We start from the raw sequence: 18,156 nt of genomic DNA, 5'->3' as shown, positions 1-18,156 counted from the left end.
AGTCCTGCAGTGGATGAGCAGGAAACCACAGCTGCAGTCCAGAAGCCTCCTGTGTAAATTGGTAGTGTTCATACACACATTCCCCCTTGTGTCAACTGCACATAGTTGGATTAGCATCACATTTAGAACATACAGTGATGAATAAAATTAAATTAGATTTTTATGAAAGATTCTTGGCTCCTGTTTCATTAAATTCTACTCCACTGGACAAGATCTGGTCTAACTGACACAGAAAGGGGGAAGTTACATTATTGCATTGCTCTGGTTGTCTCCCACATCTGAAAGAGATGAAAGTTGATAGGTCATTCGCTCCTGTAAATTGCCCCTGGGGTAGGAGGGGAGTGGTAAAATATAGGAGGGGCTTTTGGGTGGGAAATAATGAATGGGGGAAAAATAAAATGGGAATGGTGTAGGATTAGTGTAAGATGGTCTACATGGGCTAAGCATACTGCGGGGCCTCTTTCTGTGTTGTGTGAAACTTCTAGCAACCACAGCCCTGCGAAATGGATGCCCAGCTTTGACTAAACCTTTGCAAGCAAGTTAAAGAAAGCATTTAGAAATATGTTATCCAAAGTTTCTGGCTCTTCCTCTTCAGTGGCTTAATATTTTATACCCCCCCAAAAAAAAAACATTCTGAGCAATCACAAACAATGATAAAGAACTGCCCTGTGGTAGTGAACATTACTCTCCCGTCCCCACCCCACATCAAACATTTAGTGACCAAAGTGAATGAACTTCAGGAAGATAATGGCGATTCAGTACAATGATTTCTATAAACTTCAAGAATGATCCATGTTTACACATACTCAATGTTAACTCCTATTAACAAACAGTTATATACAGAATACATATATATACAGTGGCATGCAAAAGTTCTATTTTAACTTCATCAGTCCACAGGACTTGTTTCCAAAGAGCATCAGGATTGTTTAGATGTTCCTTTGAACCTTTTGAATAGAACTTTTTGGCCGCAATGAGCAAAGGTATGTTTGGAGAAAAAACGGTGCAGGATTTCATGAAAAGGACACCTCTCCAACTGTTAAGCACGGAGGTGGATCGATCATGCTTTTGGCTTGTGTTGCAGCCAGTGGCACAGGGAACATTTACTGGTAGAGGGAAGAATGAATTCAATTAAATACCAGCAAATTCTGGAAGCAAACATCACATCATCTGTTAAAAAGCTGAAGATGAAAAGAGGATGGCTTCTACAACAGGATAATGATCCTAAACACACCTCAAAATCCAAATCCACAATGGACTACCTCAAGAGGCGCAAGCTGAAGGTTTTGCCATGGCCTTCACAGTCCCCTGACCTAAACATCATCGAGATTCTGTGGATAGACCTCAAAACAGCAGTGCATGCAAGACGGCCCAAGAATCTCACAGAACTAGAAGCCTTTTGCAAGGACGAATGGGCGAAAATCCCCCAAACAAGAATTGAAAGACTCTTAGCTGGCTACAAAAAGCGTTTACAAGCTGTGATACTTGACAAAGGGGGTGTTACTAAGTACTGCCAAGCAGGGTGCCCAAACTTTTGCTTCAGGCCCTTTTCCTTTTTTGTTATTTTGAAACTGTAAAAGATGGAAATAAAAAAGTTTTCTTGCTTAAAATATTAAAGAAATGTGTCATCTTTAACTTTATGCCTTTTGGAAATCAGTTCATCTTTCACTCGCTTAGCTATTCACAGTAATAGAAATTTTGACCAGGGATGTCCAAACTTTTGCATGCCACATATATATAAAACACCTGATAATGTAATATCCTTACAACATACAAGCCTTTGAGGATCGAGGGCTTTCTACTACTTAAAAATAGTTTTGAAAACAATATATTTTGCTCTCTAGCAGAACAATAGGTATGTGCTGGTGTCTATTGCATTGCCTAATTTACTGAGGAAAACTGGAAACCCAGTTCACTGGGGCAAGAGAATTCCTACTGTTTTGCTTTAACTACACATGTTAGGAGCTTCATTCTGATATTGGTGATCAGTTGAAAGTTTGCCAATTTAGTCCACGCTGCAATTATAAAGCAGGAAGCTGCAGGACAGAGAGATGAACATAGCAGTATTTCATCTTCAGAGGAATGGGAGAAAGTTTCTTTCTATGGTTGATACAATGCAACATGAGCAGTACTCAATCAAAGTGACCTTTAGGTACCCAATGCGCCCTCACTTCCTGCAGATCCATGCCAACGCGCACAGATCCAGATCTGACTGATTTCCTCAGGTGGACGTTCACAGAGACAGCATTGATATCTGGCCTGAAAGCTATGGTACCAATGCACAAAAAAATGAACTGAGGCTGGGAAGTAGGACAAGCAACGTGCGATTCACAGATCTAACTGTCTTGTCTGACCTCAGACCAAAAGACTAGTGCTGTTGCTCTCAGTAAGGTATTTACACATTTTAACTCTATATTTTACAAAGGGGAAAACTGCTTCTACTAGTATGCATTTGTAGAAGTTATCACTACACTGAGATACACAGTATCCAATTCCCAGATGGCTTTTCCACCTGGCTGGTCAGTATTGCCCCTTCTGCTTTACCAGCTAGCTTCAAAAATGTTAGGTCTTCACTGCCTCTTGGCTCTTTGTTGGAAATCTAAAATGACATTCATGATCGAATAGCAGAACACACTTGATGGGCCAGGTGGCCTAATCCTGAACCTATGTCTTGTGTAAGTATTGTTACAATAGTTTCTTAATCAACATCTTCCCAAACACAAGGCTCTCTTAAACTGGTTTAAGATTTTGACGAAAGAAATCATTATTCTGTTTGTTCCCCAATCATAAATGTTCTCTGTAGACTTAGAAGTGAGTACTTCCAAACACTCTGGTCCCATCTGGGTCTCTAATAAGAATAATGATTAATGATAGAAGTGTATTTAGCTTAACCACTGTAGATGGGTGTTTAAGATATGGGAACATGGAGACAGAAATTTCACAGCAAGAATTTTAAATTCTAGCCCATGAATCTCTCAAAAGGGTACTAGATGAATTAAGGATTTTCATGAGGTTTGGGATTGATATAATTCCTCAGCAGCAATTCACTGAAACCCCAGCTCCTTTAAACATACCAAATACACATCCATACTCTCACCCCCTGCCAGGAAGAGCCAAAACAGATTGGATTTGGAACTACCTTTGAATATATTATGGCAGATCTACCTTCAGCAGAAAGATCTGGTTTGCTGAAGACGGGGAGCCTGAGGAAATGACTGAGTCATCTGCACATTTTAGCAGGAGTATTTTAAACAAAAGGACAATGCTACATGAGTTAAACCATTGCTGCTGGCAATCCCAGCTCATAATGTTATCTGTTTGGACCAGATAGTAAATGTATAAAATAGTTTTAACCTGATCCGGATGATATGAAACGATATGGAATGAAAAATCTGAATGATGAGGATTCCGTTGTCAAACCATCTAAATGACATGATCTAGATCTCCTTTTCCTGGGCCCTTGAGTTTACTGGCATAAGCACTTAGCGTAGAATGAAAACTCTAATCTACACTGGGTGGGCTGATGTCAGATTCCCCTCAGAACTGATGCTTCAATGTGCCACACTTTTTTAAACCAAGCAGTTTGTTACCAGTCACTATAAAACTACTTGGACTACACCTCTAAGAGGACCACAACTTTGTCCTGGTTTGAAAGCTTGTGGGCTTCTAAGACCCAGATAGCTATGTTGGCTGCGGTCAGGGCTTTATGCTTCCGCTCTTGGTAGGGTCAGCCATGCCGAACAGGTCAAAGGGTAGAGGCCAGACTAAGGGTGATTCACCAGTCCTCCAGGTTCGGGGGTTCAGCTCAGGACTAACAACCCTGACTGGTAAAATTAAATTGTTATGGAAACAGCAATAAAAAATCCTTCTGTATCTGAGTGCGCTGCTATTTCTGAGTATCCACCCACGACTTGCATGATTGACAGTAGTGAAAACCGAGAGGAAGCTATAGACATGATGAAGGAAGCGCTGAAGACTGCCAGAAATGGAGGACCTTCGTGGCTGCCCTAAACTTCAATGGCATAATGGGCAGTAAGGGAACAAGTACTTAGACTACAAGAGAGTGGCCTGCAGGCAGTCTTTTGCAGCTTTGTATCCAACATCATCCTGGAACTTCCTAACTGTGCTTCCAGACGTTCTGCAGGTGCCATTGATACCACCACCCCCTCCCCCATCCCCCCCAAATTAGGTCAGCCACAGTTTATGCCCCTCTTGTCTGCATTGTCAAGAAATGAGCTTCAACTGAGCTCAATCACCTTTATTCCACTTAGAGTTGGTTTGAGCAGAAACTCCAACGTGCGGTGGATGAATTATCCCCACACAGGGAAAACTTGACTCTCTTAGTCAACCGGACTTCTCAGAAGACTGAAAGCAACCTTAATATAAAAAAAAATTCTAGCATATGAAGGATTTCAAAATGAGCTTTTGAAGGAACTCTTTTAATGACAACATTTCCATCTCTCAATTCTGACATTAAAATACAGATTTCATTCAATGAAAATTTCCACTATTGATGATAGTTTGAACATTACTACCTATCACCTTTTACTCAGTAATGTCCTTTCAAAAAAAAAACAAAATCGCTTCTCTACTCCCCTCAACACTGGGCTGGTTCCGCAACCTATGGACTTACTTTCAAGCCTCTACAACTCATGTTCTCAGTATTATCTATTTACTTACTTTCGTTTATTATTATTATGTTTTTTTTTGTGTTTGCACAGTTTGCCTTCTTTAGCACATTGGGTGTTTGTCAGTCTTTGTGTGCAGTGTTTCATTGATTCTATTGTATTTCTTTGTTCCACTGTGAACGCCTGCAAGAAAATAAATCTCAAGGTGGCATATGGTGACATACATGTACTTTGATAATAAACTTACTTTGAACTTTGAAACTCACTAAGGTAACTCGCCCAGGTTTCTTACACTTTGAACAACTGCTTGTAGTTTATGAAAACTCCACTCTTTGACCTGAGGACGGGATACCATACCAATTTCATCACTGGTGAGATTGACGACAAAACTATCCAAAGATTGCTTACTGATTAGCAGGAATGCAATATAAAGATAACAAGTCTAGGAGAAAGTAAACCTCATCCAACATTTAAACAGCAAAAGCTTGAAGTAACACCTCCCTAATGCAAGCTAAATTAAAAGAAAACACGTATGTTCTGCTATCTTGCCTTACAATACTCTCTGTGCAGACAGCAACCTCTTTCAACATCAGGGATCATTTCATTTTCTGTACGACACTAGCACTGGAGTCCAGTTCCCCCACACTACAGGAAAACCCCCACTTTGGGCAACAAGATTGAGAATTCTGTCACTGAGTTACCTACACCCTCTAATTTCTTATGTGTGCATCGGAGCGAGAGTCACACACAACATTGACAGACCTGGCACCTATATGTGAGTGTATGTCACACATGCAATTGCTTATTCGCTCACAGGACAAAGACATTGTCGGCAATTATGGTCCATCTGTATTTGTCACTGAAGTGTGTAGGGAGTTACGTGTCACCTACATTGGTGGCTCTGGAGACATGGATGGATGAGGATGGCAGGTATCCTTCCCTTACTGAACCAGATGAGTTCTTAACAACAATCTCATGATCACTGTACATCAGAACTGATGAAAACTCATCAGTTTTGAATAATAATGTTTCTTTCTTTACAAATGCTGACTGACCCGCAGAGTACTTCCAGATTCTAATTTCAGATTCCCAGCATCTGTGGTATTTTACGTCTGATAATCATCATTACTTGCACTGGATTTTTAGTTTCAGATTTACTTAATTACTAGAATTTAAATTGGGATTTGATCTCCTTGCTTCAGTTCAGAAGTCCAAGGCCCAGAATACCAGTCCCAGAATGTAATTGCTATGCATATGTACCTGTTGCATCAGAGACACGGCGCTAGCTCAGTGAATTATTTAATAACGTTTAAAAACACTAAGATGATGGGAAAGTAGGACAGTAAGGAAAGGTCTTCCATATTCCAATAACTTTAGCTTGTACAGTACCCAAAGAAAGCCACTGATCTTTCACTCCAAGGAGGTCTTGATTTCCATAACCAAATAAATCTTTCCACCTTCTGAGAATGCCATCATCTTTGTCTTTAAGGCAATGCCTTCACTTATTTTTTTTGTTACAAGTAGTACACGTTTTAAAATGCAAATGTGAATATCTTACATCTGGACTGTTGTTTAAGTTTCAGAGCTGATTTTACTGAAGCAGATCTTGTGTCATTAAGGTGTCCATGAATCTGCAGGGCCCTGGAGGCATTGACTTATATTCTGGCTCAGTTGTTTCAAAATGATTCTCTTGTCATATGAGGTCACCAGTAAGCCCCACTATTTACTGGGAAAAAGAGATTAATGCCATGAATGTCATAACAACCCTTGCTGAGAGAGAAAAAAAATCTTAGTGTTGCTAAAAATAATTGATGCCTCTCAATAGTTACAATATTGGAGATGATATAATAAGCTGTATTCCTGAATAGCGTGGGGTTTGAGGACAGTCTACAGATGTTGGGGTGATGGTGGAAGGGGCCATGTGTTGAAACCGTGAGGAATATTTCCAATTAGAGTAAGAAATCTTATTAATGGGTCAATGCACTTTGAAATTTTGAAGACTGATTTAACTGGGTAGAAAACATTTTAATGCAGCTTTCAGAGTTCAACCACTGATCTTGCCCAATGTCACTTTTGCTGTCGGTAACATTGGCCAAGAGACTCAGAGGACGTAGTCCAATCTTCCCCACGTAAGGCAAAAGGGGATTTCCATGTTACTATTTGGTGGCAGATTTATTTGATCCACATGGCCCCATTCCCTCTCACAGAACTGCTCCCCCTAAGCTGTCAGAAAGACTGAACAAACCCCTCTTGAAAATTCAAGGCAAAAAGAAATTAAAAAAGGAACAAACACAAAAATGAGCAACTAGACTTGTGGCTGCTCTTGTAGAACAGTGTGTCAAGGAGTTGTGTTTAAAGGAACTTTGAAGGTCAGAACACTCCCAGATGCTTCTTCTGTCATGGGCCTTGACCTACCAGTGGAACAAACGATTGCACCAATATAGATTCCATTTGAGAAAGTTTGCGTCTGGACACCTCCATAGAGATATTTGTTCCAATTTTTGATGTACTTTATATCAAACCCCAGTGGGCCCAAGGCAGTGCTTCACAAGAAAATGAGAATTCCCAGTCTCACAAAGCAGTAATAGAGCATGTCTGTTCCTCAAATCATTTGTCTTAACGGCAAAGTGTCTCAGAAAATGGAGTCTCTTCTGGAGGACCCATGTCAATCTCTTGCCGTCTCCATTTTGGTTGCGGTCCCTCAGATAGAAATAATTTCTTTTTTCTCCCCCTTTCTCTGGGTGCTATGATGTTAGGAATAACAGGATGAGGGTCGCTGCCAGGATGAGCCAAGAAATCCTAAAGGTCGTGATTCCATCGTTATTGTGATACGGTTCAGGTGACTCGTATATAGAATCATCTGGAAAAGAGAGGAAATAAAAAGTAATCACTCTTAGCAATGCATCTCCTTTAATTCTTCCCTGTGATTTTAATGTGCAAAATGTAACAGCTTAATGGAACAAATTAAAGAAAAGGCTTTGCATTTATATGGTGCTTTAATCACATCACAAAGTCCTTCATATGCAATGAACTACTTTAAAATGCTCTGGCTGCTTTTCCTGTAGGCTGTGCTATAAAGACATCATTTGTTTCAACTGCAGTAAAAAACTGGAGCCTGAGGAGGAGTGTCCACTATAATCTTTTCAACTGAAAGTCCCCTTCTATGCAGATCTTTAATAGTGCATTTTATGCAAATTTTGGACCCAGTGGCAACATTATCCATGATTCAGCTAGGCAAAGGTACAATGTTAACTTTCTAGTAATCTGCCCCAATAGTGTGCCAAACCACAGAAAGGATATCGAGTGATACTTTTCCACAACTATATTGCATAAGATTACATTGGATACACCATGGATTCTCAGGGTTGTACACTGCATACATACTGTGATAATAACTGTACTTTGAATCTTTTAAATCTTTGAAAACAATTGGCATAGCCACCACATATTAGCATTTATAATTCACCTGGGCTACCCTCCATTCTCTCTCACCCAACATTATGAGCATATTACTTTCCCATTTGTGTGGTACATCTTCTTTGCAATTGAACAAAGTACGATCTTCAGTTCTATTTGTTGTGAAATCCATTCATGCAAATTTAGAAAACCAAAGCTTCTAGAGAGTTCCCCCCCAACCTCCACTCTTATTCTAGCCCAACTGCTTCACCATTCAGGTTCCCAACAATGCCCAATTGGCAATGGCTAGTGAAGTCCAATGTCATAGATGTTGCAGATAAAGTTCTGTACTGCTTACTCTGAAAAGATGAAAAGATCCAACGATTAGCTTTATTTGTCATGATATACATTGAAACATATAATGAAATGCACCATTTGCATCAAGTCCAATCAGCGAGGATTGGGCTGGGCAGACAGCAAATGTCACCATGCTTCTGGTGCCATCTTAGCATGACCACGACTAACTAACCCTAACTTGTACAACTTTGGAATGTGGGATGAAACCCATTAGGTCATGGGGAGGACCTACAAGCTTCTTACAGACAGCATCAGGAATAGAAACCCCACCCTTACAGCCGGTGCTGTAGAGCTTTGCACTAATCGCCGCACGACCATGCTGCCCTGAGTGTTGGAGAGTGTCTGCCCATGGACATTTTCAGCTTCCCTACATATGGATAGATTCTAGTTAGAGACAGGCGTCTGACAATCCTTCACTCATAGTTACTGTCACCTTACTGGGCCACACTTCTGTGTTAGCAGAGCTTACAAACTCTGCATTGTAGAATGGCAAAGTGTTTTCAGCAGAGATATCCAGATTGGTGAAGTTGGTGTAAATGCTACAGATTGCGGCTTTAGGTAAGTCCAGTCACGTCATTCATTCTCTGGCTCAGAAAAGACTGCAATATATTTTTCAGTGTTTTCCCAGATACAGATCTATGAACTAGACTCAATTAACTGCAACTCAGAGAATTCACATTAGGGAATTACAAAATATAGAGTGTGAATTACATTATAACCCCTATAATAATAGTAGCTGATTGAGGCAAAGGGTATCTGAGGGTCAAGACATCAGGCATGGAGCAAAACCTACGATCTACTGGGCAGCATTCCTGCCCTCCAACATGCCTCTGGGATTCCATCTCCCTACAGCAAGCATAGCATGGTAATGGGATGATAAGGCTAACACGGCCTTCACAATATTTTCCTAAGTAATTTGGAGTCAGTAAACAATATTCTTTCTCAAGCTATTATCTTCTAGGTTGCAGATATAGAATGGGTTTATCAACCACAATGTCCAACACCAGACCTCTGAAACTGACACCTATTCTGAGCTCTGTAGGAACAGATTTACCAGGCAAAGGAAAAGATTAAAGGACATGGTCAAATCCTCCCTGGCTCCCTGAAGGAATGACCATACTGACTCCTGGGAATCTCGCGACATGATCACTTAAAGTGCAGAAGGAGCATTTGAGATGACTGATGAAGGGTCTTGGCCCAAATCATCGACAATTTATTCCCCGCCATAGACGCTGCCTGAGCTGCTGAGTTCCTCCAGCATTTTGTATGATGCTCTGGATTTCCAGCGTCTGCAGAACCTCTGCAATTGAAAATGCACCTATAACAGGAAAAGAATTCGACAACAGCCACATTCAAATCATTTCACACCCTGGAAATATGACAAGGTGGTCGTCAGCAAGAAGCCATGGTCATGTCAAATGACCTTAATCTCCTGTGGAAGAAATCAATGCTGTCCCAATGGCTATCATTGTGGGCAATCTTCAGACAACTAGATCTATTTAATGCAGTCTAGCCTGATAGTCAAGTCCGCTTCCACATCAGACCTTATGATAGGGTTCATGACTGCCAACCTTGTTCCTCTCCAAAACTTCAGTGGGCCCCCGGCACTGAATTTGGCAGCAGTAGGCTCTCAAGTGAGACAGAGATTTGCCTGACAGTGTCAACCAAGTGGTGTACTACACCAGCGAGCTACAGCTTTGAGACAAGCAACCTCTATTCGTAAAGTACATCTGAAATTGAAAGATGCTATCAGGCTCTTCCAGACATTAGATCAAAAATACTAGAGGAAGTAACAGGAAAAGTGTTTGAAAACTGGTCAAGTGGATAGGCTTTAAGTAGAGTCCTAAAAGGAGAAAAAAATGGGTAGAAGGAATTACAGAGGGAATTCCAGATGTTAGGACCTTGAAAGCTGAAGAAATGGCTGCCAATGTTAGCGCAATTAAAGTTGTACCCTTGAGATGGCCAAGTAGCTGGGTAAGTTGAATAAACCAAGCTGCAGCCTTCAGAATCAGGTTTAATATCTCTGACCTATGACATGAAATTTGTTGTTTTGCAGCAATTGATTCTGATTAATTGGGCCATCAGTTAATCAGGGCAGCCCCTTATTTGGGACAACTCTTAAAGAACAAAAACTTATCAAGAAAATAGGCAGGATTCTCTTTGTTTATTTGGGACAATACTTCTTAATTGGGACACAGGAGGAGACTGCTGTGCAACATTTTCTAATTAGCATCAGTTGAGTATGTTTCTATTCACAAAGCAGTGATTTTTGTCCCTGATAGTTGGCAAGAAATAAGTAGTAAGACAATTCAGAACCATTTTTCTCACTGCAGTTTCAAGCATTTGGGCTTGGAGATGCCAGAAATGGCCAGGAGTGAAAATGAAATGATTTCATTCCTTCAGTAAACTGGGAATTGCAAAGAATTTGAAGGTATCAACAACCATCTTGAATGTTACAATGAAAATGTAGATTTGGATGATGCAATTATCAAATGCATTGTATGTAAGCAGTCCGTATCTGCGCTGATTTTCTTCATTTACAATCCATCAAAAGAACACTGCCGCATACACTGGACAAATTTCTCCATAGATAGTTATTAGGAGCTAATACATGGTTTTAACATATAGTAGTAGTGTTGGTAGTGTTTTCATTTATTCTGTACTTCATTTATAATTTTCATGCATAATTTGTAACTCAGTTAAATGGTAGCTTGTCTTTTTTATACCTTTTTAACTATTTCCATGAAACTTCACCTATTTGGAGCAGCTGCTTAATTGGCCCAAGATGTCTGATGTGTCCGAATTAACTGAATCCACTGTATTTAAATTAAATGAGTAGTGCAAAAAGAACAAAAAAAAAGTGAGGTACTATATACATGGGTTCATTGCCTGTTTAGAAATTTGATGTCAGAGGGGAAGAAGCTGTTCCTAAGATGTTGAATGTGAGTCTTCAGACTCCTCTATCTTCTCCTTGCTGGTAAGCAAAGAGAAGAGGGCATGTCCTGACCTGGTGGGGTCCTCAACGATGGATGCCACCTTTTTGAGGCATTGCCTTTCGAAGTTGTGGTCGATGTTGTGGAAGCCGGTGCCCATGATGGATCTGGCTGAGTTTGCAACTTTCTGTAGCTTTTCCCAAACCTGTGCAGTGGCCCCTCCATACCAGGCAGTGATGCAGCCAGTTCGAATGCTCTCCACAGTACATTTGTAGAAATTTACCTTGACTGTAGTGTCAATGGAACAGTCTCCATTACTGGTGAGGGGGCTGGAGGGCAGTTGAGTTGATTAAAGAAACATTCTTTTGGCTCCTGTTTTAATAAGCTCTCTATTCCCCTCTTCCAGAGAAGCACCCACTCAATCATTCACCTTTATCTCATTATCCGGCAAAAGTTAAATGTTATTAAAAATGTCACTGGTTATTGATAACTCTCTGCAAGCATTTAACTAGTGAGCAAATTAGTGTCAGCTTCCTCTGTTCATGAGGCATCATTAAGCCAGATTCCTAGAGCACTTTTCAATGTATAATGAGAGATTAGGCTCCATGAGGTTTAGCAATTATAGTATAGTACATGTTAAAAATATTTATAGTAATATAAAAAAGGTTTTATCCAAAAGTTTAGGGTTTAAAATAAGTCAGAAATCTGTTCCTTCTTTCAAAAAAAATTTCAGATGGTCCTGGCGCTTTGTAGAGGTTAGAGGCCATTTAAATTTTAATGTAAGGGCTCATGAGAGACAGCATCTCAGGTTGGCAACTGTGGTTTATGAAGTTATTTCAAATTTGCCAACCTTTGACACAATTCAATTTTCATGCGGAGATTCAGGAAATTCCGTTGACAGATTAAGAGAAGTTGGCGGTGTATCTTCCTACATGGAGCTGATTGTCTGGTAGTTAGTGTTACAAAAGTTGTACCACAGATGATGGAAAACATTTATAATTTACATTGGAGGATTTCTAATGAGATTTTTCATTGGTCATATAAAAGTTAAAGTTTTACGAACATTTTACGGGAGACAGAATTCTTTTTACAGGAAAGCTTAGAGAAGAAATATAAGAAATATTGGCATGGATTGGCCATTCAATCCCTTGAGTCTGTGCCATCATTTAATAAGATTGTGGCTGATTGGATTGTAGTCCCCAATTCCATTATATTGTACTTGAATCCCGAGTAGAACAACAAGTGATGGTTGGAATGGATTAATGACTAAGCACCACCAAAATAAGTCACTCTACCCTGTAGCATTGGTACAGTACTGTCATGCATTAAAATGTGGCAACATATCATCTTCTCAAAGGCAATTTTGAATTAGCCTTGTTGGCAATGCTAATATTCCTTGAATGTGATATAAGGAAAAACTTCCCTGCTCCATCAAAAGTTGTTGACACTTACCTAGTGACCAAACAGCAAACAGCAGCTAAGCAGTAACACACGAGATACTGAAGAAACTCAGTAGTGCAGGTCTCTGGCACTGAGTCTGATAATGTGGCTCAGAAGGGAAGGAGGGAGAAGAGGGCTGCTGTAGTGATAGGGGATTCCATGGTTAGACAGGTAGACAGGAGCTTTTGTGGAGGCGACAGAGACACTTGGATGATATGTTGCCTCCCAGCTTCCAGGGTCAGGGATGTCTCAGACCGTGTCCACAGTATTCTAAAGGGAGAGGCTGAGCAGCCAGAAGTCTTGGCACATATTGGCACCAATGACATAGGTAGGAAAGGGGAGGAGGTCCTAAAGAGTGAATTTAGGGAGCTAGGTAGAAAGCTGAAAAGCAGGACCCCCAGGTTAGTAACCCCTGGAGTGGTGCCTGAGCTACGCACCATTGAGGTTAAGAATAGGATGATTTGGCAGATGAATGCATAGCTGAGGAAATGGTGCAGGGGGCAGGGTTTCAGATTTCTGTATCATTGGGATCTCTTCTAGGCAAGCTATAAAATGAACAAAAGAGACAGATTACACCTGAACCTGAGGGGGGCCAATAACCTTGCGGGCAGGTTTGCTAGAACTGTTAGAGAGGATTTAAACTAATTTGGCAGTGGGGTAGGAAACTGAGTGTTAGGGCTGAGATGGGGCAGTTGGTATACAAGTAGATGCAATATGTAGTGAGATTGTCAAGAAGGACAGGCAGATGATAGAACAAAATTGTAGTCAGTAGAATGAGTAGCAGTGTAAAATCAAAATGTTGACAAACACAAGACTGAAGGTGTTATAACTGAATGCACTCAGTATATGGAATAAGGCAGATGATCTATTCATGCAGTTAGAGATTGGCAGGTATGGTGTTTTAGGCATTACTGAGTCTTGGCTGAAGGAAGATTATAGTTGGGAGCTTAACATCCAAGAATTTACATTGCATTAAAAGGACAGGCAGATGGAGAGAGGGGGTGGCATGGATCCGTTGGTAAAAAATGAAATCAAATCCTTAGAAAGAAGTGACATAGGACTGGAAGAGGTAGAATAGTTGTAGGTAGAATTAAGGAACTTCAAGGGTAAAAAGGCACTGATGGGAGTTAATATATAGGCCTTCGAACAGTAGCCATGATGTAACCTACAAATTACAATGGGAGATAGATAGTGTATATCAAAATGATAATGTTACAATAGTCATGGGGAATTTCAATGTGCATGTAAATTTGGAAATGCAGTTGGTGATGATTTTGGATCCTACAAGAGAGAATTTATAGAATGCCTACAAGATGGCTTTTTAGAAAAGCTTGTGATTGAGCCCACTAGAAGATCAGCTATTCTGAATTGGCAGTTCTGTAAAGAAACGGATTTGAATTGGAAGCTTAAGGTAAGCTGAAGGAACCCTTACGAGGCAGCGATCATAATATGATGGAATACACTTTGTAATTTGAGAGGGAGAAGCTAAAGTCAAATGTATCAGTATTACAATGAAGTAAAGGGAATTACAGAGGTATGAGAGAGGAGCTGACCAATTGATTGGAAGGGGACACTAGCAGGGATGACAGCACAGCAGCAATGGCTGGAGTTTCTGGGAGCTATTCGGAAGGAGCAGTAGAGATATATCCCAACGAGGAAAAAGTATTCTTAAGGCAAGTGTGGACACCATGGAATTATGGGAAAGATACTAGCATGGATAGAGCATTGGCTGATTGGCTGGAGGCAAAGAGTGGGAATAAAGGGAGTCTTTACTGATTAGCTGCTGGTGACTAATGGTGTTCTGCAGAGGTCAGTATTTGGACTACTTTCTTTTTACATCGTATGTCAATGATTTGAATTAATAGCTTTGTGGCCAAGTGTGCGGATGATATGAAGATAGGTGGGGGAGCAGGTAGTGTTAGGAGGCATGGAGGCTGCAGAGGGACTTAGACAGATTAGGAGAATGGGCAAAGAAGTCACAGATGGAATACACTGTCATGCACTTTGGTAGAAGGAATAAAAGCATAGACGATTTTCTAAATGGGGAAAAAATTCAATAATCAGATGTGCAGGATTTCCTAAAAATTCCCTAAACTTTCAGGTTGAAAGGACTACAATATAAAAACAAAAATGTAATGCTGAGGCACTGGTGAGGCCTCACCTGAAGTATTGTAAGCAGTTTTGGGCCCCTTACCTAAAGAAAGTATGTGCTGCCATTGGGAAGGGTTCAAAGCAGTTTCACAAAAATGATTCAGGCTGTTCATATGAGGAACATTTGATGGCTCTGGGCCTGTACTAGCTGGAATTTAGAAGAAGGAAATGTATTGAATGTAGAAAGACCTAGATAGAGTGGACATGGAGAGGATGTTTCCTATAGTGTGGAGACTAGGACCAGAGGGTACAACCTCAGAATAGAGAGGCATCCATTTAGAATGGAAATGAGGAATTTCTTTAGCCAGAGAGTGAATGTGTGGAATTCATTAACACAGATGGCTGTGGAGGTCAGATCATTGGGTGTATTTAAGGTGGATATTGATAGATTCTTGATAAGTCAAGGCATGAAGGTTACAGGGAGAAGGCAGGAGAATGGGGTTGAGGGGGAAATGGATCAGCCATGATCAAATGACTGAACAGACTTGATGGGGCAAATGGCCTAATTCTGCTCCTATGTCTTATGGTCTTAAGTTTTGAGTCGAGACCCTTCAGCTGAATTGAATGGGAAATGGAACTGGGGGTCACACAGGTCGAAATGGCCATTGGTGCTAAATGGGATGCCTGAACATTAAGGTGTTCCATATAAATGGTCTCAACATGAAATAACTACTGTCCACTTCTCACCGTTGATGTTGCCTGAACTGCTGAGTTTCTCCGTCATCTTGTGTGCTGTTCCAAGATTCTATCATCTGCAGTCTCTTGTGTCCCCAGCAGCTTGCAGAGCCTGGGATAAACCTAGCTGAAAGCTGGGCTCAGTGCGATCAGCACACTGTCAGTGCTGAAGCCACCTCCTCCTGGCTGTATGTCACAGCACCACTCCACAAGGCCAAGTGAGCCAAAAGAGCAATAAAAAGCGTGCAGATGGGAAACACCAACTGAGATTTAAACCCATGAATAAAATTGTTTCTGACATAGACTTGCGCATTTCTTCGGACGACATTCAGCTGTGTAACATGATTGGCTCATAATTCCAATTCCATTGGGAGATGCACTCAGAAGGATACAGAAAATTTGTCTGATTGGAGTAAACTCTGATGATTGTTAGCTTATATCCCATTAAGAGCAAAAGGTTTGGCTTCCATATTCATTGGAAGTGATCACTTTGGTGAACAATTTTTGAACATAAAGAGAATGAAGAGACGTGGGGACCAGATAAAGTGGGCAAGGTACAGGATCATCTGTGATATTACTGAATGATGGGTCAGGGTCGAATTGTTTTGTACCCCAATCCTGCTTTCTCACCCTTAGTAAGCAAGCCTTGCTGGAGATGTTGGTGGAGTTCAATTCGCACAGTAAATGAGACACAATTGGGGGACCCCAGGATATACACCCAAGGTGCCTCATCAATGAATGGAAACGTCAGATTAACTCTTATATAAGCCAAGCTTTCCACATACCTGGAGGAGCCCAGTAACCCTGGGTGGGTGAAGGTCAAGTTTGTTCCATTACCTTTTACATTTCTATCATCTTACACAAGTAAAAGCTTCACCATTAATATTACATAAACTAATGCTCTCAGCCACAATTTGAAGATCAGTGCCAAATTATCTGCCCAAGTTTTAAAGGAAACTTACAAAACAATAAGGCTGATTGAGAGTTTAAGGTCTAAACCCTTTCCCAAATCACAATGTTAGATGCCCCTCTGGCTTGTTTATTGAGCTTTCTGGAAGGTTAGACGTCTCTCACACTCTACCTGTGGTAAAGGACAAAGCTTCAGACTTGTCAAGGTCACTCTTTTATTGAGGTTTAAAGGTTCTGAACCCAAACCACCTTGTTGAGAGTTAAGAGTGTCCTCACATTCTCAAATTGATCCTAAAGGTTAGAGTGTCATACACTGCCCCACACAACTGACTGTGTGATTGAAGAGTCCTCACACTCTGTCACAGAGCCCATTTGGAATCAGAATCAGGCTTATTATCATTGACACAGGTCAAGAAATTTGTTGCTTTGCAGTGACAGTATAGTGCTAGACACCACTCCCCATACAGATCGGTCAAGGGTTAGGAGGTTCCTCATTCTCTCCCACACAGCCCCAGTCAAGGTTAGAAAGTCCTCAGACCCTGCCATTGAGCCCACTTGTTACAGGGTTTACACATTGCAGCTATTAAACACTTGCTTTACAGTTCCATCATTTAATATCCTTATCCATCAACTTTAGTATCTCCACACAAAAAAGTTCCAATAAGAATAATGCACACTAATAACCATATAATTTCAAAGCAACAGTTACGTATTTCCTTGGTTGGATTGAAATGTTTAGTTGCACAAGACAAATGTCACATCGGTGAATCAGATGTTGGCTGATATATCAAAAATCAGATATATAGTTTCTGAAATAAGATAAATTCGCTGTGAAAATAAGACACCTTAAAGCGCTACTAACAGCCAAACCTCGTAATAATCACAGAATACAGTAAAGATACTTGGCAACCAAGTCTTACTGTATTCCGTTATTAGACATGGTTGGTTAGAGGAGTAGAAAGATTATAATAAATCTAATCCAGATGATTAGATTGATGCAAGTACAACCAGGATTATTGCTTTATTTTGTTACCTCCAGGGAGTATCGGAAATTATTGTCCCTTCGTGTTTAAATTTTAGGTTATAAAATAATACATACAATGATAATTATGTCTCATTTTCATTCCCTCTCAACATCCCCTTTTGGTATCAAGTTCATAATTTGTACTTTAAGTTTAATGCTCTATCTGAACGAGTGACTCAGAAAGCTTTAAGGTATGCAATAACCCTGGGTGTGACATGCCGAGAGAAAGATTAGGGGAAATGGAAGGAAGGCAGAGGTGACAGAAAGATGAGGCACTGTGATATTACTGACCTGAAGCTTCAACTGAACTGTTGTTTACATCGAAATCACCTTCATTCACCCCTACTGCTTCCATACAACTGTCTACGACAGAAATAGAAACAGTAGCTATGTGTCAGTGTGAGGGTGATTTTCAAAGCGTAGGGTTAGTGAGCACAGAGGGATCCTTTTAAAGTCCCCTTTTACTGAAGAAAACTGCAGCCGTCAAAAAAAATGTTAAGACATAAAGGGAAAAAGAATTAAACGTTTCCAGTGTAATGGTGGAAGTTATTGTCTAAAGGACCTTTCTTTCATTAATAAGATGGTATGGATGTGTGATTTGCTTCGGTTTAATGTTGAGCTCCTAAGCTATCAAGCTCAGCCT

General features: G+C 40.5%; 1 protein-coding gene across 2 annotated transcripts in view; it reads right to left on the bottom strand.

The window, feature by feature from the left end:
- Positions 1-4,306: 4,306 nt before the first annotated feature.
- Positions 4,307-18,156, bottom strand: part of LOC140188009 (ephrin-A5-like) — a 454,565-nt gene continuing 440,715 nt past the window's right edge. The window contains exons 4-5 of one of the 2 annotated variants that reach the window (XM_072243885.1): positions 17,805-17,876; positions 4,307-7,488 (exon numbers count right to left, since the gene is read on the bottom strand). In XM_072243885.1, coding sequence (XP_072099986.1) covers positions 7,373-7,488; positions 17,805-17,876 — 188 coding nt within the window. In that variant the 3' untranslated portion in view covers positions 4,307-7,372. The remainder of the gene's footprint in view (positions 7,489-17,804; positions 17,877-18,156) is intronic. The other variant, XM_072243886.1, reaches the window with a different exon arrangement.

The sequence above is a fragment of the Mobula birostris genome, chromosome 26, assembly GCF_030028105.1.
Source record: "Mobula birostris isolate sMobBir1 chromosome 26, sMobBir1.hap1, whole genome shotgun sequence".
Taxonomy (NCBI): domain Eukaryota; kingdom Metazoa; phylum Chordata; class Chondrichthyes; order Myliobatiformes; family Myliobatidae; genus Mobula; species Mobula birostris.
The sequence above is the reverse complement of the archived record's forward strand: the minus strand, read 5'-3'. Positions and strand labels throughout refer to the sequence as shown.